Here is a 26842-nt window from a genome sequence, read left to right as displayed (position 1 = left end):
ACTAGGCAAAAATACTTAATTGTACTTAATTGTACTTAAAAGATTAAGTACTAGTATATGGTAAATTTACTTAGACTTTTCTGTATACTTGTCAGTATAAGCCAATTATGTTTAAGTACAGTATAATTATGTTTAGTATGTCACTGATAAGTACAAAAAAAGTCAACTAAAAGCATACTTTCTTAATTTTAATTTAAAATATGTATACTAACAGTACACTTAAATAAACATATGATGGTGATGCGTCTTCATACTGTAAATAAAAGCTCTTCTAATTGAACACACAGCAATGTCTCTTTGTAAATTGTGATTAATTATCAGCTCAGTGTTGGAATATCTGGAGCAGGCTGACTCATGAGAGGCTGAGTTAAAAATAAATGAAATTTACAGTTTGGAAATAGTGAGCCAACAAAGCTCTGGCATGTTCAGAACACAAAGCTGAGGAGAGAGAGAGTTATCTGGTGGGCTCACTAAAGCCCAGCACAGGTCAGAAGGTCCTGGATGTTAATCTTAGATCCATATATAAAAGAGGGGGGCGTTTTACTGTGTGAGAGGCTGCAGTCTGAGTGATATATAATGCTGTGCAAAGTTTAAAGCATCTAAACTTAAAATAAATTAAAGCTTTTTATCAATGGAGTAAGTATTTACTCAGTAAAGTACTAATATTACAATAAATACAAATAATAATCATACAAAAACCTCTCCACAGAGTCTAGGAGCCCTATCGTACACCCTACGCAGGCGCGTCACAATGCTAATTCCTATCCTATGGGCGTGGTGGTCTGGAAGTGAGGTGTGTTCAGGTAAATTTCTGGTGTGATTTTTATCTTAGCAGCGGGAAATACAGGTGCGCCACTGACTGATTAAAACCCTGACAAGTCAACCATGCAGGAGCGCACATACACCCCCGCTTGTGAAACATACAGGCAAATAAACATGCCGCACAGCACAAACAGAGCTTTCAACTGAACAATAAACAGAATAAAGTATAAAATAACAGTGTTCCCTTAATTAAGCTGCTGGTGTATCTTCACAGTGTGAACGAGCAGCTCAGTATCCTCTGCTGAGACGTGCAAAAGCACCGTGTTGTTAAGATACGAATGCGCTAAAGTCAGAGCTCACCTGCCTCTAAAAGAGAATGACAACTGGCACACTGATTGGTTTTGTTGTTATTGTTGTATTACCCGTATTGTTTTTTTGTTTATTTATTGTTTGTATTATTGCATTAATACAAAGGCCTCGTTAAAATAGGAACTAGACTACATCTTGGGGGTGTATTAAAATGATAAAACTCACAAAACTTTGCACACATCTTACCATTCTGTATTGAAGTTTCTCTGTGGCTCTATATGCTTAAAATGTAAAAAAAAAAAAAAAAAAAAACACAACAAAACATGATGACCATCCATTAATTAATGAATTAATATTGTTAGTAGCGCATTATTTAAATTATGTGCTCAGATGCTCATTAGCTACACTATGTACAGTAAAATATTTTTTGAAAACATTCTTTTCCAAATAAATGAAATTGACATCTATTTCCATTTACACACTAAAAAAGCCAAATTCACTGTTTTGGCAGAAAACAACAAGTATTTCTGCCAGAAGGTTTTACATGGTCCACAAAACACAACCACCAATAAAAATCAGATACAGGTCAGTGAACTTAACAGGTGTTTCTGTAGTAATTTCTGGGGAGGGTTTACTGGCACAGCAAGTGAGGAAGATTCCAGAATCTGAGTCATATTCCATTACCTACTCACATCCCAAACACAACTGATCCTAGTGGCACCCCGAGGAGAACAGCCAAGAGAGATATAAACTGATAATCACCCAGACATACCCTGATTTACAGAGGAGGAAACAATACAGAGAAATACACACACAGATCATATCAAACCCACACACACACACACAACACCATGTTTCTGGTTTATTATAAAGATGTGCTTTTTGGTGCTCATAACTTTTTATTTTCAAACATGGTTGTTGAATTTCCCAAAAATGTTGAATTGTTTATTTAAAAAAAATGCACAATTATTTTATTTACCGGCTATCATCTGTGGAGCTGTTAACTTGTGGTTTTTGAGGCTGGTACCTCTGATTAACGTATCCTCTTCCTTTCCTGGGGCGGTCCTGATGAGTGCCAGTTTAATCATAACATAATCATGCACTTAAGGATATTTTCAAACTTCTTAAAACGTCTTTAATTAGTTGAGTAGTTTTTGCTTCTCATAATATGGATTAGAACATTACTCAAATAGAGCTATTCACTGTATACCAACTCTACTACTCAACTGATGCTCTTAAACACATTAAGAGACAAGAAATTCAAGGAATTAACTCTTGACGAGTTCAGCACAGCTGTTAACTGAAAGCCTGAATTCCAGGTGACTCTACCTCATAAAGCTGACTGAGAAAATCCAGCAGAGATGGGCAAAACGGTCTTCTAAACAAAAATAGCTACTTTTAAGAATCTATTTTTAGATTTTTTTGGTTTTCTAAATATTTAAATATCTTTGGATGACTTCAGTATTAATTTATGATGCAGAAAATATTTAAATAATGAAAAGCCACTCAAATTAAAGACAAAGGTTTGGTACTATGCATATTTATGCATTATTTTGCCACTTAAAATAATCAGCCAACTCCCACATTAAAGAAAACTGCATAAATATTGCTCTATATCTGTAGTAATGTGAGAGTTACAGTAATGAATGAAGTTCAATAAATGAAGATTAACTTATATAGTACCTTTCTAGAAACCCAAGGACGCATTACAATTTACACATTTTTACCTACAACCATTCATACTCAGTACACATCCACAGATCAGTAAAAGGCGCCAGCCATTAGCGCACAGCGTACTCTCAACTGGAAACAACCCTCCACTTGGAAGACTGCATCGGGCACTACAGAATTTTACCCAGGACAAAATGCCAATATCTGGCATATCTGGGCACACAGTCAAAACTTCATACATACCACACACATACACAAACACACACACCAGATGAATTTATAGTATAACATTTTTCTGGACAATGCAGAATTGAAATGGAAACTCCACCTAAACTCCACCCAAATCCAAGCCACTCCCCTGTTCTCACAGATGCCGAGAGGAAGGAAGCTCAGAAGCTTGAAGACCAGAACCAGCCGGTTCTGAGACAGCTTCTTCCCCCAGGCGGCCAGGCTGTGGAACAACCAGTAGAACAGTGCTCTGCCCAACCCACCCCACCCCACCGACTGACACCCATACAAACTCTGCACCCTGCACTTTACTTTACACTGCATCTATCAGACTTTCCCATATTATACAGATAGGGACTTGATTCCAAGACCCTAGTGCTGGGAGACGAATGTGCTATCCAATAAGCCACCGTGCACAACGCATACATCAGAGTTTGTATGACATTTACATGCCTGTGCAACAGACACAAAATGCATGATATATTAGTATTGACCCATTAACAGTAATTAATAAATTAATTTAAAGTATTATAGGAAAGCACAAGCTAAGGATCATGCTGGGTCATTGTGTTTGATGGTTTCCTGTACGCTTCCACAGCACAGACGGTAACTGTAGCTAATCGATAGACGCAGATATTAAAGTCCTTAATGCAGAAGACGAGTGGCAGCATCAGCTGGCACAGCGCTCTATGTTTAGCCCCTCCAGCGTATGGACCATATTACATTCCTGTCATCAAAGCTGGAAGATTAGAGCTGTCTGCAGTTAATATATTAATCAGAGACAGAGACACACAGGGGAATACAGACCAACAGCATCTCTAACAGCACACTTATTACTAATCACTGTAACTGGCATTTCTGTGGGCATTCAAGAGCATTTAGTACCACCTTCTAGATCACTGTATCTAAACTCATAACTCAGGATGCATCAGATAATCCACATTTCTTTATATACCTCCTCTATATTAGCATACTAGAATAAAAATACATAAAACTAAAGCTTTATGTTACATCTGCTGATATTTTCAGATATTACATAATACAGTGCAGGCCAAACGTTTGGACACACCTTCTCTTTTACTCAATGTGTTTTCTTTATTTTTATGACTCTTTACATTGTAGATTCTCACTAAAGCATCAAAACTATAACTGGACACATGTGGAGTTTTATGTACTTAACAAAAAAAAGGTGAAATAATAAAAAAAATAACTTTTATAGTTTCTTCAAAATAGCCCCCCTTTGCTCTGATTACTGCTTTGCACACTCTTGGCATCGTTCTCTCAATGAGCTTCTTTAAGAGGTGGTCACCTGAGATAAATGGTTTTCCAACAGTCTTGAAGGAAGGAGTTCCCAGAGGTGTTTATTAGCACTTGTTGCTCCTTTGCCTTCTTCACTCTGTGCTCCAGCTCACCCCAAATCATCTGGATTGGGTTCAGGTCCGGTGACTGTGGAGGACAGCTCTTTTTTTTTTTGTTAAGTACATAAAACTCCACATGTGTTCATTCATAGTTTTGATGCCTTCAGTGAGAATCTACAATGGAAATAGTCATGAAAATAAAGAAAACGCATTGAAAAAGAGAAGGTGTGTCCAAACTTTTGACCTGTACTGTATATACTATTCATAGATAAAATATTAATATTATTAGAGTAATCGTTTAATACCTTTTGGTGTTAAATGCTTTTCTTAGACACACTCCTCTAGAGGTTAATATTAATATAATGTGCTTTTTGTGTTTGTAGCATAGTTGTTAAAATGCATAAAAACACTGTGTAACAATATACTATTTAAGAATCACCACAATATTACAACTATAGACACTTACTGATGCATGATGATCAAGTAATAATATTAATTACACTTAATATTTATCATATTATCTCTACACACTAAGATAATAGAGTACCCTTCAGTGAAAGTATTTTTTGTACCCATGTTTGTTTTATATCAGTAAAGATTATAAACATTATCATCAACTAAATATGTGTCAAGAGCATTATAACCAAAATTGTCTGGCTTTCAAATAAAAAATGATATACAGCTTAAATTAAAATATACAGCTCTATATTATTTATCAAATTGAAAACCTCTGGAATATAATTAAGAGGGAGATGGATGATCACAAACCATCAAACCACCAAACTGAACTGCTTGAATTTTTGCACCAGGAGTAAAGCAGCATAAAGTTATCCAAAAGCAGTGTGCAAGACTGGAGGAGGAGAACATGATGCCAAGATGCATGAAAAATGTGATTAAAAACCAGGGTTATTCCACCAAATATTGATTATTGTTTAATTAGCTGAGAAAGCTCAAGCTGTACAACCTGTTGTGCTAATTTATCAAGGTAATTCAAATAATTTAACAAATCACAAAGTATATTAGAAACAAAACAAGGTCACCATGAACAATCCAGAATGTTTGCAGCTCTAGGTCGAACACAGTTTCACCAAATACCAAAAAAAAAATCACTTTATGCTAGTTGTTTTTTTTTTTTTTTGTTTTTTTTCAATTATTATCTGGCATTCTTATCTGAATTGGAAACCAAATATTGGTCCCTGTGATGATGGCAGAGGTTTAATGAGCCACTTAAAGTGTATGAATATACTGTACTTACCTGTACACACCTGGTTGTTCTCTTTGGGAGGATACCTAGGGAAATGGCGGCCATGTTAACTCCTGTTCTTGTAGTGTTCTTGAAGCTCTGGATGTGCTACAAGATGGGGGGGGGAGGAACTCATTACTGAAACCATTGGGGGAAAAAGAGTTAGAGTTAGAACAAATATGTATTAATACTCGACATCTAGTGATATGTATAGAAATCTGTACGTAAAATTGGTATAAAAAAAAAAACAAAACAGTAATATATGTAAATGTGTGTGTATGTAAATGGATGTGTATACCTTTAAGGTACCACTACCTGTAGCAATGGTATGGCCCGATTAGAAAAGGGGCGGGGCTAGAGGTATTAAAGGGCAGGTAGAGCCCTCTGTGGGGAAGGTCTACAAGGGGAAGCTATTGTGAGCCAGCTATGCTGCTGCTGGGGCTCACTATACTTTCTGTACTGTTGTGAGACAGGATTCATTTTGAGTAAGAGCCACAAAACCATATATTTTCCCAATTAGTAGCAGAAAAGTGTTGATTTAAAGTAATAAAATTACACAGTAAAATATTGATACATTTTAGAGTGCAAGAATGTTGTAAATAATAATGAATTGGGTCATTAGTTAAGACTAGTGATGGCAAACCGAGGCTTTCTGAAGCACTGAAGCCTTTTTCCTAATTGTATCGAAAAAAGGTTCATTACTCGGAGCTTCATAACACAGTGGACATCAGCGGCACCTGGTGGGCAAAACCTGAAAGTGCTTTGTGTATTTAAAGGACGAGGGGCGTTTTTTTTTGTCTTTTTACAGTTTTTAAACCTGTTCCAGTGCATTTACATGACATTTGAGGTTTAAATAAAAACTGAAAAAAGGAAATGGAAGAATACTTTGATGTCTGGATAATTTAATGCATTATATTAAAAGACATAACTGTAATATATTTTTAATTAATATATAATACACTTAGAATGTACCTTGATAAGGCACACTGGAGAAACTACACTTGTAATTCTAATTGCATTCACATTGTTGCTTTTTTCCCTTCACCATGTTATTAATCTGTTAATATACCAAATTTTAAAATTATATTATTCACTATTATTCACATCTTTCCAAGCAGGGTTTGTAACATGTTTACATGTATCACTAGTCCATTGCCTATTTTTCCATAGGCAAGGCTCATGTAGATATGCTGCATGGGGGATATGGAAGAATTTGATTAAAGAAATGTATGCTCATAAAGGTGAAGGTGCTTGTGTAAGGGGCAGGGGACACATATTTAATGGACGTGGTTATGTACATGTGTAATTTAGTTTTTATTTAGGAATAAAAAAATTTCCACAGTGCTGGGGTTCAGTTGGTTATTTCAAAATATGTTGTCATAAGGCAACACTTTTACTGGATGTATGCCATGACAGTACACACATTGAACTATGAGGATATATATATATATATATATAATTATTGTACACTCTTACAGAACTAATAAAATGCCATATGTCTAAAAGGCATAGTTTTCTTTCAAAGTTTATATTTTCTAAATAATAATTTTCTACCTTATTTGATGGCAAAAGTTCAAAGTGTTCCCAAACTTCAGAACGGCCTCTTTTTCTTACTGGTTCCATTCTAATATTTTATTATCTACTAGTGATGGGTCTGACGACCCTGAAACCTCGACACATGCGCCGAGCTGTCAAGGCGAAACCCCGTGTCGGTGCGCGTATCAAGTTAAGGAAAACCACGTGACCGATACACTTCCTGTATCGTTTGGTAGCGATGGGTCTGACGACACTGAAACTTCAGCGCATGCACCGAGCAAACAAGGCGAACCCCTGTGTCAGACCGCGTATCATTTTAAGGAAAACCACGTGACCGATGCATTTCTTCGCGCAGTTGCTTGCAATGACTTTCTTAGTCCAGCAGATGTCGCCATTAAGTGATACAGCAACACAGTTTCAACACAGTGTCGATACAGTTTGGGAAATGTGCCATACACCCAATGAGGCTTCATCTGCCCATCACTATTATCTACTATCTATATCTTATCTATCTATCTATATATGATCTATCTATCTATCTATCTATCTATCTATCTATCTATCTATCTATCTATCTATCTATCTATCTATCTATCTATCTATCTATCTCTCTCTCTCTCTCTCTCTCTCTCTCTCTCTCTCTCTCTCTCTCTCGCTCTCTGTCTCTGTATCTGTATCTCCGCTAACAACCCTCGAACTGCGCGCCAGGATTTGCCGCTTTTGAATCTTTCCCTGAAGCAGTCACGTGGTTGTGTGCCGAAATGAAGCTTCGGACGTCATTGGTCACGTGATCTTTGTAGAACGAATCAAGCATCGGCTCAGTGATTCGAACCAATGCGTGTCGTTTTTTCAACACACGCCTCGAAGCTTCAGGTTCAAGGGTAGCATCACTAGTTAAGACATTTGTGATGATGATTAATAATGTCTTAACTAATGTAAACTAATGATTAGTTGAGACATTCTTTATTAAGTACTGTTAATTAATCACATCACATCACATTTTTTACATTTTTTGTGAAACTTTTTAAATAACAGGGAACAGGGAAGCAGACATCATACAATGAATTAAACACAGACAACATATAAATACAAGATAAAATATTACTAAAGAACAATCAGATGAGTAAACATGAACCAAATAAGTACACAATCCTGGACAGACTCATACTCTAAATTGTCCCAGTTACTGATTGTTGAAAATGTATCTTTGCTCATTTTAATTGTTAAATATTCCTTTCTAACCATATTTAAAAAAAAGACTGAAAGCTGAAGAGAAATCCAACGTTGCAGGATCGTTTTCTTGGTGGCTGTAAACCTGCGAGTAATTTTTATTTTTATTAAGGGTACCCTGGAGGTCTGAATCATCATTTAGAAGACTAAGATAAATGAGGTGGGAGTGGTATACTTAGATAAAATAATTTAAATAGTATGTCTACTGTACATTTGAAAAGATTGTGCTGAACTGTGGATCAGTCCTGTAGAAAGACTGAACCCTGGCCCTGAGATAATCACCACCAGAGAGATCAAAACAACTTATCACCACGACTGCTGGATAAGAACTCTGTGTGTTTCTATTAATATCATCCAGTTAAAATCAGGCGGGGAACAATAAGGGGCCGGTTTAAAAGGAGACATTGTTCCAGAGCATCATTCTGAGGGGCATCACTCCACCTACAGCAGCACTCAGAGGTAAGAACATGCTTTTTATAATAAAATAATGCTAACAAAATGTGTTTTTCTTGTCTTTTTTTTAGATGCATTAGCTTTAAAAATATATAGTTCCATGTTTTATATTTCCACTAATAGTAATAGTGCTTTAATAATGTTTCAGCTACTTTATTCTCATCTCAAATAAAATGCATAATGCATTAATTGCAATCCTTTTCAAATATTTAACGCAGGCAGTTTTTATTGCAGCACATTTTGTATTTTCCCAGATTTGTATAATTGTGTTTTAGGTTTCTGTAAAAGTGCCTGAAGGTCTGTGGCTCTTTAACTGCCCTGGTGAAAACAGTATACTTAATTGTACTTAAAACATATTGAGAAATGTCTAAGCATGCTGTAAATATACTAACAGATTTATGAACTTACTTAAAATGTATTAAAAGTACATAAATATTAAGCTTCCATCAAATGTGTGAAAGTAAACTTTGATCATACTTTTGAAAAAAAGTACAATATAGTGTATTAAAAAAATACTATGAAGTTTTTACACTTTTAGTTTAATGTAATTTAGTATACTTTCCAAATATACTTTTGTTACATTTTTAGCAAAGTGTGTTAAAAACAACAACTGTTACAGTAGTTCACTTAAAAAAATGTAGCATGTAACTTTTTAGAAAGTAATTAAAATACTACATTGGAAAAATGTTTTAAACATATATTTAGATATGTATTTACTCATTAAATGTATTATATATAATTTTACTGTAAGCATATTTAAAATATGGAATTAAATACATGAAGTAGTTTAAATGTTTAAATGTTACTTAAGTATATTTAAAATAGTTCCATTTTAGTACATTTAAGTACACTTAGCACAATTTAAGTAAGACTTTTGTACAATTAAAGTATAATAAGTAAAAAATTCAATTTTAAAAAGTTCCATTTTAGCACTTTTTAAATATACTGATTAATAATAAAGTGGTACAAGAACACTTTAGTGCACTATAGCATAATAATGCTTAGTATACTTTAATCTACTTTTTTCACTAGGATGGGTTTGATGCATGTCTATTTGTGGATCAGCTCTGGTGGAAATGGGCAGAAGAAAGCCAGATTGTTATCTGTCTGAAATTTCTGGCATTCTCTAATCCCTCCCCCCACATACACACACACACACACACACACACACACCGCGTCTGCCATCACTTTCTTTTTAAGGGGTTAACTCGGGCAGGGTCTGAGTGGGGGGATTTGTGTGGCTGGGGTCATCACTTCAAAGTGGACCACAGATGCAGAGCCAAACAGCTCCAGCCTGATGCTGCAGTAGATCTTTCTGAGGATTTAGAACTGAGCATCATGTGGTTTATAGATTTGGCTGGAAAATAACTAATTTATGACCTTAAAACATAAAATATAAAACATGACAGTTTGCATCAGGTGTTTCAGAGCAAGGAAGCATCAAAACATGCAGGGTAGAAGGTCTTCAGGACCACCCTTGTGGTATGTTTAATTTAGGTAAAGAATTTTCAAATTAAAAGATACTTTATGAAAATACACATTAAACATACTTTCTCTGTATTTCCATAAAATGCATTTTTTAAACTATAAATTAGCTTTAAATTATATGTTGTTTAATATATATTGTTGCATGATATACAGATTAGAATGCACACAATATGTAGTAGTACATTTACAAAATATACTTTAAGTGTATTTAAAAAAGAGGTTTAAAAAACACAAACTTATATCTCCTTAAGTTTGCAGAAGTTAATTTAATGCTTTTATGTTGTATTTAAAATAGCTTAATTACAACTGAAATATACTTAAGTTGCAATAAGTTGTTCCAAAATAGAACATTTAGTATGTATTTGTATATGTAGGGACAAATTTTTAGTTTTTTTTTAAATATGTATTTTTCCATGTTAAGTACACTTTTCTTTTACAAGAGCAGAGATGAGAAAAAAACAAAGTGATCTTACTGCACGATGCAATGAATAAAAAACAATTTTTTTTGTAAGATTACAACAAGAATGAAAGAATATAGTAAGAGTATAAACAGACAAATATATATATATATATTTTTTTATACATATTCTTGCACATATACATATTTTTATGTATGAACCACTTGTGTGCCTCATTGTATTGGATGTAGATCCTTACCATGTAACATTATAGACATATGATTAAGTAAGTAAATAAATAAATTTGTAAATAAATTAATTAAGAAATAAAGTATGGTATGGAAAGGTGTGAAACCCAAAAATTTAGCTAGTATTTTTTTTTTTTTTTTTTGCTTTATTCATTAGAAAATGTTAATATAATGTAAAGAACAACTGTTAGATTTGCAATATCACAAAAGCAAGAAACAACGAAAAGGAAGATATGTTATTTTTTAAGATGTTATTTTTTGCATGAAAGCCTCAATATAAACAGTTTTATTCCATAAGTCATGGTGAATTATATATTGTATGTCACAAAACCTTATAAAATTGCATTGAAACCAAACCCTTGTTAAAAAAAAAAAAAAACCCTAATCATCACTTATTAAACTTCCTAAGAGTGTAGAATTGGTGTTAACTTGTGAGCATTCAGACTGGAAATGCTGGAGACTGAAACCAGACCTCTGATCTCTGGTTCAGTCTGTGTATCTAAAGCAGTAAAGCTTTCCCCCTGGTCCTCGACTTTGGAAACTAAAGCCTTTATTTTTGTCCTCTAGGTTGAAGCCACATTGTAAAGATGCCGGAGTGAGTAGATTGTGTTTCTCTTTTGTTTTCCATCCCTTTTTCCCTGATGACCCTCTGAACAAATGGGAGCTATTCCTGGAATAGCCGTCTGCTTCCAATATGCATTGCTATCTGCTAATTGAATGAATATTAATACCTTTCTGTGGCTTATAGTAACAGTAATGTCATTATTTTGGATGTTTCCGATTGATGTGGATTTTCTGAATACAGAGCTTATTATCAGAGGCTAATCTTTAATGATTTTAATAATAATTTTCTTTCTTTTTATTTTGCAGGCAAGAGGTATGTACCGGTCCTTAACAGACCAGGATTTTTGTCAAATGTCTGTTTGTTATTACACCACTAAATCTTGAGGAATTCTATTCAAGCTTTACTATAAAATCATAATTGCAATTGTAATACAAAATATAAAATAAACTATTTAAGTAAATATGATAACGTCAAAATATAATGAATAAAATCGTAAAATTGGCTCCTTCCTGAACTTCATTTTAAAATCAATATAAATCCTGAATACAAATCAAAGAGTTCACATCCTCCAAACCTTTAGTTTGTCTAGTTTTTACGTCCATTTTCAAACATTGCAGAATTTGGGTTGATTCCTGATTGATTGATACTGATCTGGATTTATTAAGTTCATTAGAGAGAAAATAATCAGCTACTCCAAGTGTCCTGTAGGAGATTTCAAAACCCTCAAATATATTTTCAGAGTGTAAATAACTTAATTTACTGCAGAAAAAAACTGTAGCCCATATACAGGATAAGGCACATTAAGGGGTTAAACCATCAAGATATCTATAAACCCTATAAAACTACATTTAATGCTCAACTTTGACCTTATGATATTAAATGAGGCCATTTAATATAGACATTTTACTTGAATGACACTCCTAAAACTAAGGGTTCTACCAAGGGTTTTGAGCAAATTCAATGTTTGTGCAGATTAATACTAAAGTCATCCAAACTATATGTAGTATTTATTAGGCAAACTAGCATGTGTATTATATTTAAGATTCTCAAATATCTTGCACATCTCACTATTTTCCTAGTTCATTATTTAAATTTCTTGCCCTTTTTAATTAAGTAGTGAAGAGGTAGAGTTACAGGTATAGAGTGAATAGCTCTATTTAAATAATGTTCTAATGCAGATTTTGAGAAGCAAAAACTACTCAACTAAGTAAAGAAAAGAAAAACACTTTAAAAATAATTTTTTAAAGTGAAAATATTCTCAAGTGCAGCAGCAAAGACTATTAAAAATGTTATGATGAAACTGGCTCTCATCCCAAGATGAGACCATCCCAAGAAAGAAAGAGCAAGAGTTCTGTATTTATTTACAATGTAAGAAAGAAAAAAACATTACATAAGAAAGTGTGTCCAAACCTTTTGACTGTTACTGTATTCAAAACTAATTTTATTAACTTATATTACTCAATAAGGGCCCTTTTTTTATATTCACTAGAAAAAGTCCAAGATTTCCGCCTCACGCAAGCTGATGCTGAAGGTAAGCAGACACAATAGGCCTTTAATATTTTTGTACTATTTTATTTTATTTTATTTTACTATAAACCATTACTCATCTATATACTAAGTGTGTTGTGTTGTGTGAATGAATGTGTGTTTATGGTGCAGAGTATGATGGTGGCTAAAGCTAAAGAGGATTTGGAGCAGGAGCTGGAAGATAAGGAGGAGGAGAAGCTGAGGTATCTGTCTGAGAAAGCTCCTCCCCTACAGACCAGCAGCATGTCTTTTGCAGAGCTCCAGGTATTCCAGCAGCATAAACTGGACTAAAACAACACATTAGGGATCTCATATTCCACTGTGTCATATAATCTTATAATATCTCACTTATAGATGCATACTACATACTATACATACCACTTCATGTATGTATCCCCATATTTTAAATATGCTTACAGTAAAATGATAATGCATTTAATTAGTATTACAGCTGTATCACTATTATACACTGAGTATATTAAAAAATGTATTATGAATTTATGTTAAATATATTTACATTAGAGTACAAATATGCTTCATGTTCCTGTCTTTTTGAAGTAAAAAATATATTTCAATATACTGTGCTACATTTTTTATCATGTTAACAATTTACTTTACATTTTTTATGTAACAGTTAAATGGTATTTAACACTGTGTCCTATAATTGACTTGTATTTTTATTGTCCTAATTATAATTACAGAGCATTAAAATAAAATGTAGCTGTTATTATATTATTGTAATACCTTAATGTATTGTAATGTAATGTAAATGTAATGTAAAAATGTAAATAATGGAATAAGTATTTTAGAAGTATAGTGCAATTACACTAAACGAAATGTTTAATAGGCAACCATTTTTTATACACTATATTGTGCTTTTTAAAAAGTATCATCAAAGTTTACTTTCAAACACTTGATCAAAGCATAATAATAATGTACTTTTAATATATTTTAATTAAGTACATAAATCTGTTAGTATATTTACAGCATACTTAGACATTTCACAATACGCTTTGAGTACAATTAAGTATATCTTTTTTCACAAGGAAAGCTAGCTTATCTAACTTTCCCGTTCCACCTTAAATGGTGCAACAGAAGAAAGGGGCTGCAGCATTTAAGACGGAACAGAAAAAATGAAATAAAATAAAAGCTAATCAAAGCTAATTTTAGCTCCTCATCACAAAGGAATTAAGAAATGGACAGTAATAATTAATTCCTGCACCAACGGCAGTTAGGTTACTGAACTTTAGCGCTCCTGACGACGTATCGGGTGCTTAAAGTGTTGTCCCAATTCTTAGGGGGAGGATTTCACACTAGAAAAGAAGGGTGAAATGGGGTGAAATGGGATTGGGCCATCTACTGTACCCATCCAGAGAGAGCTTAACCAAATGTGCTCTCTCGGACTCTGGCTGCTGATGGCATTTTCCATACTGTCCCACCTTTTTTTCTGATTTAAGGTTGTAGAGCAATCCTTGCTACTTTATTTCACAGACAGATTAAAATAAAATAATAAAAATATAAAAATAAAAATAATGTCTGTTCTTCTCTTCATTCACAGGAACTGTGTCGAGAGCTTCATGCCAAGATAGATGAAGTGGATGAGGAGCGCTACGATATTGAAGCTAAAGTGCAACATAATACCAGAGAGGTGAAAACACTCACACATCGAGTGAACATGTGAATTTGGATTTAGAGTTAAGGTTTATTCCTAAAGTCCTACACTATTTTATTGGCACGGGCACAAGCTGTTAAAAATAGACTGTTGACGGGGTGCAAGATAAACAGTAAGTAAACAGATAAATGAAAGGAATACAGACTGTGGGTTTAGCTGTAACAGCTGCTCAAATTAATACAAGCACAGTTAAGTTCAAACTAGCTAACTAGCTTAATTGTCAGTCCTGTAGCTGTCGGTCTGCTTGCTTCCTGACTCTGCTGATCACGTGATCAGAGGTGGAAAAAGTACTGAAAAATTAAGTAAAAGTACCTTTATTTTGCTAAAATATTACTTAAGTAAAAGTAAAAGTAACCATTTAAAAATCTACTCGAGTAAAAGTAAAAAAGTACTAAATTTAAAATGTACTTAGTTACATAGTTACTTTTAATTATTTGACGTAAAAATTATAAATCATAAATTAAATTAAAAGTATTAAATTAAATAATTTGGGCCTTTCAGGCAGTATTTGTTCAGCCCACCCCATAAAACATTTTCAAGAACAAGTGGTATAGGTTTCTATCATCCTTTTTTTTCTTTACTGTTAATAATTATGGTAATATAGGTGACTATAAACTGTATTTTTTATAGTTTTACAGTTCATTATTATTTTTTTAACTTACCATTGCTATGCTTTAACTGCTATTTACATGTTTTTTTTTTTTTAACGTTCAAGCAGATTGTTTAATGTTCCCAATAAAAACGTAAGGAATTATCATGAAAAACATGAAAACACAGCAAAAAAAAAAAATGTTTAGAGCATGCACAGTGCCGTAAAGAAGCACATATCGTTGGGTAGCATAACTCGACAGAGCACCGGTTCCCCCGAGCACAGCTGATTCACACAGCGTCCCTCCTGCTAACCATAATAAACACTGCTGGGAAAAGTTCAGCTGTGCTGCCATGGAGAACAAAACTCTTTTTTTTTTTTCCCCAGCATTTCATTTTTACTTAGTAATCGGGAGTTTTCCAATGTAGTGAAGTAAATTACTTGTGTCAATATGTAGTTGAGTAAAAGTATAATTACCTATTTTAAAAACAACTTTAAAAATTACAAATTACTCATAAAATCTGCTCAAATACAGTAATGTGAGTAAATGTAATTAGTTACTTTCCACCTCTGCACGTGATGCTACAGCGTTCTGATTACCCACACCTGTCTGCCTGTGTATAAACACAGTTACTGATACAGATACATACTTGATACTGACCCTGCCTGTCCCTGACTACCCCTGTAAGCCTAGCCCCTTTATTAATAAAATGTTTGACTGCATGTGTCTGTCCTTGGTTGGGCCTATGTGATGTTAATGTAATACAGAATGTACATTTAAATTTAAAATACACTTACTGAGAGCTTCATGAGGAACACTTGAGTCAGTTCTCAGACAATTATCTAATCAGATTATCTTGTCAAATTACAGATAATGGCTGGCAGCTTTAGGTAATGTTCACACCAACATTCCCAAAACTAAATAAAAACAAAAAAATCACACAAGAGACGTGACAGTGACATTATGAGAAAAAATTGTCAGAAAATTAAATGTTCTAAGATTGTTTTTGCTCTAACATTTACAAAACGTTCTATTAAGCAAAATGTCTTAGCTGAGTAGCTGATGCCCCACTGTCCTCCACCACCACCATACTACAGCTTTCTTCCTCAATTTTTTGTCTTTTACAGATAAAAGACCTGAACATTAAAGTCCTGGACCTGAGAGGGAAGTTCAAGCGGCCCAACCTGAGGAGGGTGAGGGTCTCTGCAGACGCCATCCTGCGCTCTCTCCTGGGCTCCAAACACAAAGTTTCTCTGGACCTGAGAGCAAACCTCAAATCAGTCAAGAAAGAGGATACAGAGAAGGTATGAGCCTGATGGTTTATTAACAGGAAAGATTGAACTGTAGGTAACATATCAAAATGTAATGAAAGCAGTTTACTGTGTCCATTCTAAATGTTTGTGTGTGTGTGTTTGTGTGTGTGTAATCTGTGTGTAATCAGGAAAAGTCAGTGGAGGTCAGTGACTGGAGGAAAAACGTGGAGGCCATGTCTGGGATGGAGGGTCGTAAGAAAATGTTTGATGCTGCCAAGGGGCCTACACAGTGAACTAGTGAGTACTAAATAAACCCTTATTTACGCTCAGTTAAAGCAAGACTAAGTAACATTTTTACGTAAAAAAAAAAAATCAGCTTCAGGTCTAAAGCAATGCCACTATGATTAGGAGATTGCTGGTTCGAATCCCGGTCATGCAGCTTGCCATTACCTGCCAGAGCCCTGAGAGAACATAATAATTGGCCTTGCTCTGTCTAGATGGGTAGATGGCGTTTTTTTCACACATCACTCCTAGGATGATGTGGATCAGCACAAGGCTGCGTCTGTGAGCTGATGTATAGGAACCGAGTCGCTGCGCTTTCCTCCGAGTGCACTGTGATGCTACTGGGCAATGTTTGAAAAGAGGTGGCGATTGGCTTCACATGTGTCGGAGGAGGCGTGTTGTGTTGTGACATCACTAGTAATGGGGGATATACAGCTGAGTAACAGCTGAATGGGTGGGACTATTAGTAAAAACTGCGTAACACTGAATAATCAGTCATATTTGTATAGAATCCTTCAATCTTCCTGAATGTAGGGGGAGCTTGTGAATAGGAAAAGCCAGTTCTCACAAAATGCTGCTTTAATCCATAAACAGCAAAACTAGAGATACACCAATGTGGGGATTTTGGGAGATGCCAATATCCGATATTACACATTTTCACATTATTTTTTTCATACAAAATTAAATAAATATTGAAGTGATCCAGACTCCGAAGGAACACATAAGGAAACATGTAGTAACTTAAAAGTGTTAAACAAACTAAAATACTCTGTGAAGGAGCTTTTAGGTGCTCTTACCTGGTGAGCTGTTAACTTGTAGTTTCTGAGGCTGGTAACTCTGATGAACTTATCATGTACAACAGAGGAAACTCTTGCTCTTCCTTTCCTTGGGTGGTCCTGATGAGTGCCAATGTTTTTGATGGTCTTTGCAATCGTTTTTGATCTTTTTCGCATTGACTGACCTTCATTTCCTAAAATATTTTTCTCTTTACTTAGTTGAGTAGTTCTTGCTTCTCATAATCTGGATTAGAACATTACTCAAATATTCACTATTCACTGTATACCTGTAACTCTACCTCTACACAACTTTACAACTGATGCTCTCAAACACTTTATTAAGAGACAAGAAATTAATAAGTAATTAACTCTTGATGAGTTCAGCACAGCTGTTAACTGAAAGTCTGAATTCCATGAATCCTCATAAAACTGACTGAGAAACTCCAGCAAGAGACGTGCAAAACTGATCATATAAGCAAGAAGAGCTACTTTGAAGAATGTAAAATATAAAACATATTCTGGTTTGTTTAACACTTTTTTTTTATTACTAAAGAATTCCATATGTTTTTCTTCATAGTTTGGATGAATTTAATATTAATCTACAATACGGAACATTTAAAAATAACAATAGTAATAGCCTTAGCTAAATGCAATAACGACATGCACCAGTTGTCTTATTTTTGTTTGTGGTAGATTTAGTCAATACTTGTGGATTCCCACCTCAAACACATTTTTAAAAAATTGCATTGCAGTTTTATCCTCTGTACAGTAGGGGTCACCAAACTTATCCATTTGTTTTAGCATCCATGTGAATGATATATTTTTAAACATTTATTTTTTATTAGCTAGATTAAGGCATTAGCATTAGCATTAGCATTGTGAAATATGGGTATGTTATGTTAGATTAAGATTTGAACCAAACCCTGTTTGACCCAGATCTCCAGGAGGTGGCCACATGAGGACATGTCTCTGCAGCTGCTGTACATTATTCAACCTCAACCAGAAACTGTGCTAGATGTTCAAAAAAGTCCACTCTGTTACACATAAGTGAAATAAATCATGTAAAAAATTAAAAATAATATTTCACAGACCTCATAAAACCACTCTTCTTTCTTTAACAGGTCATGGAGACGATGAAGTGGAGAAATAAAGAAATAAAGATGCTGATGTCTGTTTATCCACACCCAGCCTGCTGAAAACATCCAACATTGTTAATATTTGTGTTTTAGTACTGTGCAGAAGTTTTAGGCACATTTTTACAGTATTTAACATCATTAAGCTCTGATTTACAAAACCCGGTGTTAATTTAATGAAAGCTACAAATAACACTTCACTCCTTTAAGGAGAATTTTTTCATTAAATTAATTTTAGTTTATTTATTTTATAAAAACAATAATTTTAATTGGAATTGGAATTAATTGCAAATGAGAGGCATGTAACCCTAGAGAACACACCAATGAAAACATAGGTTCAAAACCACATTAAAAAAATGAAAGACAAAACCAAATTAAATCATGACCAAAATGAGAAGGAAAGAGAATAGAGAACAAAAAAGTTATTATACAGTAAAGTTGAAAAAGACAAATACATGAATTAATAACATGCAATAATTAAAAAATCAGAAAACAGATAAATCTAAGACAATAAATAAACAGCATAACTACATGGATGACTAATTATTACTGTTGATGTTAATAAAAACATTTTTCAGATAATCAGTGTATTGAATATACAGAATATCATTGAAAAGTTACTTTATTTCAGTACTTCAGTAAAAAAATGTGAAACTCATATATTATAAAGATGTATTAAACACAGAGTGATCTATTTTAAGCGTTTATTTATTTTATTGTTGTTAATTATGGATTACAGCCAATTAAAACCCCCCCAAAAAATAGTGTCTCAGAAAATTGTGTGCCAAATACTGCTGGAAAATGAAATCCACATCTGCATGAAGTGCTGTAAGATTGTCTTGTTTAAGGAAATGTTTTCATTATAATTATCTGAGGTGCCTAAAATTTTTCTTTGCGCAGTACTGTATGCTCTCTGTATGGTATATGTAGATGTATTGCCCGCATATATGAAAAATTAGACTTTTGTTTGAAATTAGTCTGAATGGTTTGTTGTTTTTCCAGACAGGCTTTTGCTGTTACACACCAGTTTTTTTTTTTTTTTTCAGTTTGTCCTGATAGTATTTTCTAAAATGTATTACCGATAATGATTTACGTAAATGGCCAGTAATATGTTTCTGATTAAATGAATAGATTTGATAAGAAAATACAGCCACTGATTTTTTTGTCAGTCCAAATGTGTTTTATTATGAGCTCAATAAAGTATTTTCTATGAAGTATAAGCGCTTAACTTGACTTGTTATTATCTTCATTAAACAAAAATCAGTTATGTTAAGTTACTGGTGTGGCACAGTGGATAACATCACTATCTGCAAATGAGCTACCACATCACTGTGGGAGACTGGGGTTCAATTCCTGGCCTGGGTGACTGAATACTCTGCTACACCAATAAGAGTCCTTGGGCAAGACTTGGGCAAAATATCTGTTATAATGATTTACAGTATCAGACCTCTTCTCATTCAATGTGTTTTCTTTCTTTTTATGATTTTTACATTGTAAAATGTATTATTGAAGACTATATTAAATCTATACAGGAACATATGTTAAATTATAATGTTAATAAAAAGTGTTAAACAAACCAGAATATGGTTTATTCTTTCGATTCTTCTAAATAAGTATCACATTTATCTTTGAGGACAGATCTGCGCACTCTTGGTGAGATTTTAATCTCAGTGTCTTCATGAGGGAGAGTCACCTGGAATAGTTTTCTCAGCGTCTTGAAGGAAGGAGTTTCTGCAGGTGCTGAACAATAGTTGCTGCTTTTCCTTCAGGCTGTGAAGCTCCAGCTCATCCCAATTAAATCACCTCAAATCACCATCTCAGTTCATCAGGTTTAGATCAGGGGATTAATGAGGAGAAAAAATAAGTAAAAATCTTATTTTTACTGTTTACTACATAATGCTATATGTGTCCCTAATTGTTTTTATGTCTTTAATATTAATTTACAATGTAAACATTTAATAAATAAAATAAAATGAAAATAAATAAATAAATGAAGAAAGAAAAACGTTGAATGAGAAGAGGTGTCCAAACTTTTTCGTGAAGGAAATTAAGGAGGACTGAATACAGTATGATGGCAGCAATGCCTCCTTAAGTAGTCAAATATTTACTGTGATAAACACTTTCTATGAATATCTCTATGAATCCCTATTAGACTCCATAAACATAATCATAACACATTATAATGCATCCATAAAGCATCCATATAAACATGGTTATACATTTAAAAAAAAAAATGTATAACATGTTATAGCCATATGTATTATGCATTATTAACTGTGATTATAATGCACCTTCTTTATAAGTTGTCTTTATAACATATATGCCAATATCAAGAACCTTAACAAAGCTGCCTTTACAAAGCATGCTAAAATCAACCACTTTTAACCATTCATTAATTACACTTTAATTACACTATTATGATAGCTTATATCACTTTAGAATGTATTATAAAGTGACAAATGTCCATTATGGGAATGAATAATGCCAGATGCATGATAATTTATATATGTTATTATCCATATGTGTAAAGTTTTACAAGTATTACAAGCACAACTGATGGAATTAAATGCATTAAAATCACAATTCATAATACATAATAAACATGGTTATATTGTGTTATACATTTTTACTATTTGTAACCATGTTTATAATGCCTTATGAATGCATTATAATATCTTATGAGTATGTTTATATAGCCTAATAGACATGACATTCATAGAAATGTGTGTATGAATAAAAAGTCTTCTCTCAGTTTCATCATTTGCAAAAATATTCAACAATACTGCCCTTACATAATAAATACAGTGATCAGATATAGTATCACACAGTGTGTCCTTATTCTAAATAAATAAAGAAGTTGCTTGAACACTTCCAGAACAGGTCTGAAAGCTCCATGCTTTTCTTAGATATGGTTAAAAATAGATGTTCGGGTCTCTTGGTGTGACAGTGTAACTCCTGATAAGCAGAAGAAGATTGACTTATCATTGTTTCCAGCTTGTTAGTGAACAGTAGGCAGCGCAGATATCCATGCAAATACACTCTCAGAAGTGTGGCATGTTCCTGGGCCAAAATATATTTGCATTTCAAACTACAGGGGTTGGACAATGAAACGGAAACACCTGATTTTGGAGCACAATGGACAGTTCTGGTGGAAACAGGAGAGTTGAGGTGCACATTGAATTCTGCCGTGATTTGATCAGCCGTGGTTTCATGTTTTTCGGATACAATCCAGGTTAGCACCCGAACATCCCTTTCAGACAGCTTCCTCTTACAGCGTCCACAGTTAATCCTGTTGGATGTGGTTGGTCCTTCTTGTTGGTATGCTGACATTACCCTGGATACCGTGGCTCTTGATACATCACAAAGACTTGCTGTCTTGGTCACAGATGCTCCAGCAAGACGTGCACCAACAATTTGTCCTCTTTTGAACTCTGGTATGTCACCCATAATGTTGTGTGCATTGCAATGTTTTGAGCAGAACTGTGCTCTCACCCTGCTAATTGAACCTTTATACTCTGCTCTTACTGGTTCAATGTGCAATTAATGAAGAATGACCACCAGGCTGCTCTAATTTAGCCATGAAACCTCCCACACTAAATAACAGGTGTTTCAGTTTCATTGTCCAACCCCTGTAGATATTATATTCTGGACCTTCAGGGATTTTGTGACATGCAGAAATTAGGCTTAAACAATGATGCACACTGATCCACAGTTTATCTTTGGAATTAGTCTTGTTTAATTTGGTTTAATATCCTAATGCTGTTTGATCACTTTTTGAGGACTGCTAGTTTGGCCCATGAGATCAGTGGTAAATTACAGTATGTGTTGTTACAGATGTATATTGTAAGGGGGCAGTGTTTACCAGCTGTTACTTCTAAAAGTCTGAACAACCTTATAATGGCATGAACACACCTAGTAGTACTTGTAGTGCTACAAAGAGTGATTTCTTTTCTGATAGTTTTTAATGTACACCTTTTTTCTATTTAATTAAATATGAGAGGAAATCTAAAATTTTATCTAAAAAAATGTTCAACACTCTAGTCATTTTACAATATGCAAAAATATTCATATTCATATTTTAAATGACTTTTTTATTAGTTTATCTTTTTTAATTTATTGTATTTATTTTTGTTTATTTATTATTACTTTTATTTCTTTCTTTATTTATTTTTATTTATTTATTTATTTATTTATTTTTATTTTATAATTTTATTTCTGATTTTTCCCCATTTACTCCCAATTTGCAGCTTGATGGCAAAGCTGCATGAGCGGGGGTTCGAACCTGTGACCTCCCGCTCATAGTGGCAGCGCTTTAGACTGCTGGACCACTCACGCAATATTTTTATTTTATTTTAATGTTTTACATTTTCATTCTTGTTCTAAGTTCTGTTATTCATTTAATCACTTCTTATCATTTTTTAACATTTTACTTTACTTTTACTATTATCTATTTACTTACTTTATATTTTATTTTATTTTTTACTTTTTATGTGTCAACTTTGTTTTTTTAAGTATTTTAGAATTTTCTGTTTTACATATATATATTTATTAAATGTTAATTTAAAATCAGTACTTATTTTTTTCTAATTATTTTTTACTATTTTATTTCTTATTATTTTATTTCTTATAAAGGTTGATTGATTGATTGATTGATTGAACATTGTCCACACAGCAAAATTGACAGTGTCAAATTTACTCTGTAAGAGCTTAATTTGACACTGTCCCAGATAACATATGGTCCCACTCACTATAGTGTTAAAATAACTTTACTACAAGAGTTAATTCAACACCATATGGAATCATATATTACTGTAGGGTTGTAAAACTGTAGGGTTGTAAAAAAAACAATTGTTGATATTTTTTTTAAGTTGGTTTGAACTTATTTTTGTGTATGTTTGTGTGACTTTTACCCAAAAAACTAATACACCAGAGTATCTATAAAACATTATAAAATGTTAGAATAAATTACCTTTTTATACCATCTAAGCTTTATTTATAACAAGAGACACCATCAAAAACTGACAAAAAAGCAGTGGATTTCTCATAACACAATAACTCTTGGATGGAGACCCTTATCCACTATCCAACCCAACACCAAGAGGGTGAATAAAACACTCCATCAGGGGAACCACCACAACTAAGCTTAACCACACACACACACACACACACACACAGCAGAATTAAGAGACGGAGCCTGTTAGAGTTTAATTTTACTAACTCTGAATAATAACACACACTCTGTGAGTTGTTTATCACTGAGGGTTGTTAGAGAAACTCACAGAGAGTTAAAACATGTTTACACTGTGTTTTTACATTATGGATTTTACTGTGCATGTAAAACATTGGGCCCTATCTTACACCCCATCAACAGCCTTGCCTTGCCCCTGCGCTGTTAAAATAGTGTCATAGTTTGGGAATAAATCTACACTGATGGGTGTGGTGGTCTGGAATTGAGGTGTGTTCAGGTAAATTTCTGGTGTGTTTCTATATATTTTGATGGTGGAAAAAACAGGAGCTCCACTGACTGATTAAAACCCTGACAACAGTCCACTCCTAAAGGTGCTCCCAGCGCTTGCACCCCCCCCCCCCACACACACACACACACATGTGTGTCATGCAGTACTTCCGTAGTTTTTAAGCTCCTTTCTTTCTGCTTTTACTCATATGATTACAGTATTACTCTGCAGTATCAATGTTTTTATTAAGGGTGGATTTAGACCACGCTGCACCTCTGAATAAAGGTTTTGTTGGTAATTAATCCTGGTGCCACATCACTATTGGTGTACAGCTCTCTCTGAGCTGGACCTGTTCCATCCGAAACCAGTGATGCATCATCAGCTGAGTTTAGGGAATTTTACCAACAGGCTGAGTGGATTTTTAAAGGCGACAGGTCCGCCTACATTTTAATTTACTGTTACTGAGTGTTCTGAATGTTTTAAGTCGTTGTGTTCAGAACTGACTTTTATAATTACTTGACTTACTTTATATTTTTTAGCTAAAATAATAAATGTCTATTTTGCTTTATTCCAAATTATACTCTCTCCTATATATATATATACATATATATATATATATATATATATATATATATATATGTATATATATATATATATTGTTTACTTAAAAAAAAAAACCCTGAAATTTCTATTTTAAAACATTTTCATGAAGGCAATAAATAAAACAATAAAATCATATTAGTCAAACTACAAAATAGTATATTAAAGCTAAAAAAAGTATGTAATGTGTATCAGAAATATCTTATCAAATGTAACTATAATAGTACATGGATCGAAAGATTTTTTTACTTTTTTATTGTTAATTGAAACACCTCTTGAACATAAATAATAACAACAGGTTTTAATTATATCAATCTAAATTATAAGAGCCCAAACCCAGTTATTAAAATAATTATACAAAAATCAAAAGTAAAAAAAAATGGCAGTTCATTGGTCTTTTCTTTTTTACTGTAAATATTTAAAGTTTAAAATCGAGAAACTACAATATCAGCTCTTGTATTTAAACACTGAATTGTATAAATCATATCAGAACTAGTTATATGGAGCGTAAAACGTTTAATTTAAGCGTGTAAATGGAAAAAAATGAGCTGAAATGTAGGTTATCTATACTTTACCGTAGTAATTATTTTTACATTTTCACACAATTATCTAAACTTTCTACTAATTACTTTTTAATAAAAATAGCCTCATTTCTCCTATTTCATTGCAGCTCTTTTTCCTTCCGGCTTCTCATCGTTCAATAAAACCCCTATCCAGATAAATCGCTCCATCCAGATAGAGTGAATCTGATTGGATGTAGAGAAGTATAATTATATATCATATCAATCTCCCCCTACACACACACTCCAGCAAGAACATAGCAGACGTATGTAGTCTAGTATGAAGATGATCTGTGCAGAGACTCAAGAGAACTTGACAAACTCCAGTCCAACTAAGCTTTAACTTTAATATATGTACATTCTACTAAAATACATTCATTTACAATCAGCATATATGCAGCTGAAACACTAGGGAACAGCCTAGTGCATCCCAAATTATATTATCAACATTAACATTTTAATATTTTAACATTATAGTCATTACGGCTTTTAGAAAAATGTGTTTTGGAGAGGGGGGCAGTGCACTATAGGACTCTGTGGGCGTGGCCTAAGCATTTGTTCTTAATGGTTTTATTTTTTCCCCTTACATTACTTTTACTTTTATACTTTAAGTAGTTTCAAGGTACTTTTACAGTACTCTTACTTAAAGAGTAAAAATCAGCTTGAGTTGATACTTCTTCAACTTCTACAGAAGTATTTATCCCTTAGAAAAAACACCTAAAAAAAGTGAGATCTCCTTCTCAACCAATATTATTTACCTTTAGTGCTTCAAACATATTTATATGATGTTTCAACCCAAATAATATCGGTAAATAAAGACTCAAAAGTGTCCACAGAAAAAGTGTGAAACTACCTGCTTTACTCAAACTAAAGCTAGGTATGGTGTGCGCACTACTTTATATAGTTTTTATTTTACTTGCACATTTTTACTAGTAGTTATTTTGCACAAAACATTTTTATTTATGTAAACTAAAAAGTTTACATTTTTGTATATATTGTAGTTTTCTTTGTGTGTCCTGATTAAAATACTGAAAGGCATAGGCTGCTCTGAGTGTCAGGATTTTAGTATCTACATGTATCCTAGAGGTGTGATTATTGATTATCAAGAAAAATAAATCCGCCTGATGCTGTTTCTCCATGTATTTGATCAAAGTAATAATTAATAAGCCATGTAATGAACTGTATATCATCAATATTCTAATGCTTTTAACTCATAAACACGCTAATCTAACCATTTTTGAAAAGATATCTTAGGTGTGAATATATTTAAAGTCAGGTGCTCTGTAAATTTTTGACTAAAACATGATCAGTTCCAGAAAAATATAACAATTCTGCTTCCTTTTACATTTTAAATGATTATATTTTTGAGCAGCCGTATGGCTTCTGGAGTAAAAGAGATCAGGGCGTGTGACTGTCTGATATAATTACTGTGTTATAAGACCTGAAAGAGGAACTGACAAAAATGAAGAACAAAAACACCAAAACAGGCTAGAGTTCAAAGGGT

General features: G+C 33.5%; 1 protein-coding gene across 1 annotated transcript; it reads left to right on the top strand.

The window, feature by feature from the left end:
- Positions 1 to 12913: 12913 nt before the first annotated feature.
- On the top strand, positions 12914 to 20298 carry tnni1b (troponin I type 1b (skeletal, slow)). The gene is made up of 6 exons (XM_007237592.4): positions 12914 to 13020; positions 13149 to 13280; positions 14575 to 14664; positions 16406 to 16582; positions 16720 to 16828; positions 18711 to 20298. Exons 1-5 carry the CDS (start codon positions 13012 to 13014, stop codon positions 16822 to 16824), a joined length of 513 nt encoding a protein of 170 aa, XP_007237654.2. The 5' UTR covers positions 12914 to 13011; the 3' UTR covers positions 16825 to 16828; positions 18711 to 20298.
- The last annotated feature ends 6544 nt before the right edge of the window (positions 20299 to 26842 follow it).

The sequence above is a fragment of the Astyanax mexicanus genome, chromosome 5 (assembly GCF_023375975.1).
Source record: "Astyanax mexicanus isolate ESR-SI-001 chromosome 5, AstMex3_surface, whole genome shotgun sequence".
NCBI classification, from domain to species: domain Eukaryota; kingdom Metazoa; phylum Chordata; class Actinopteri; order Characiformes; family Acestrorhamphidae; genus Astyanax; species Astyanax mexicanus.
The sequence above is the reverse complement of the archived record's forward strand: the minus strand, read 5'-3'. Positions and strand labels throughout refer to the sequence as shown.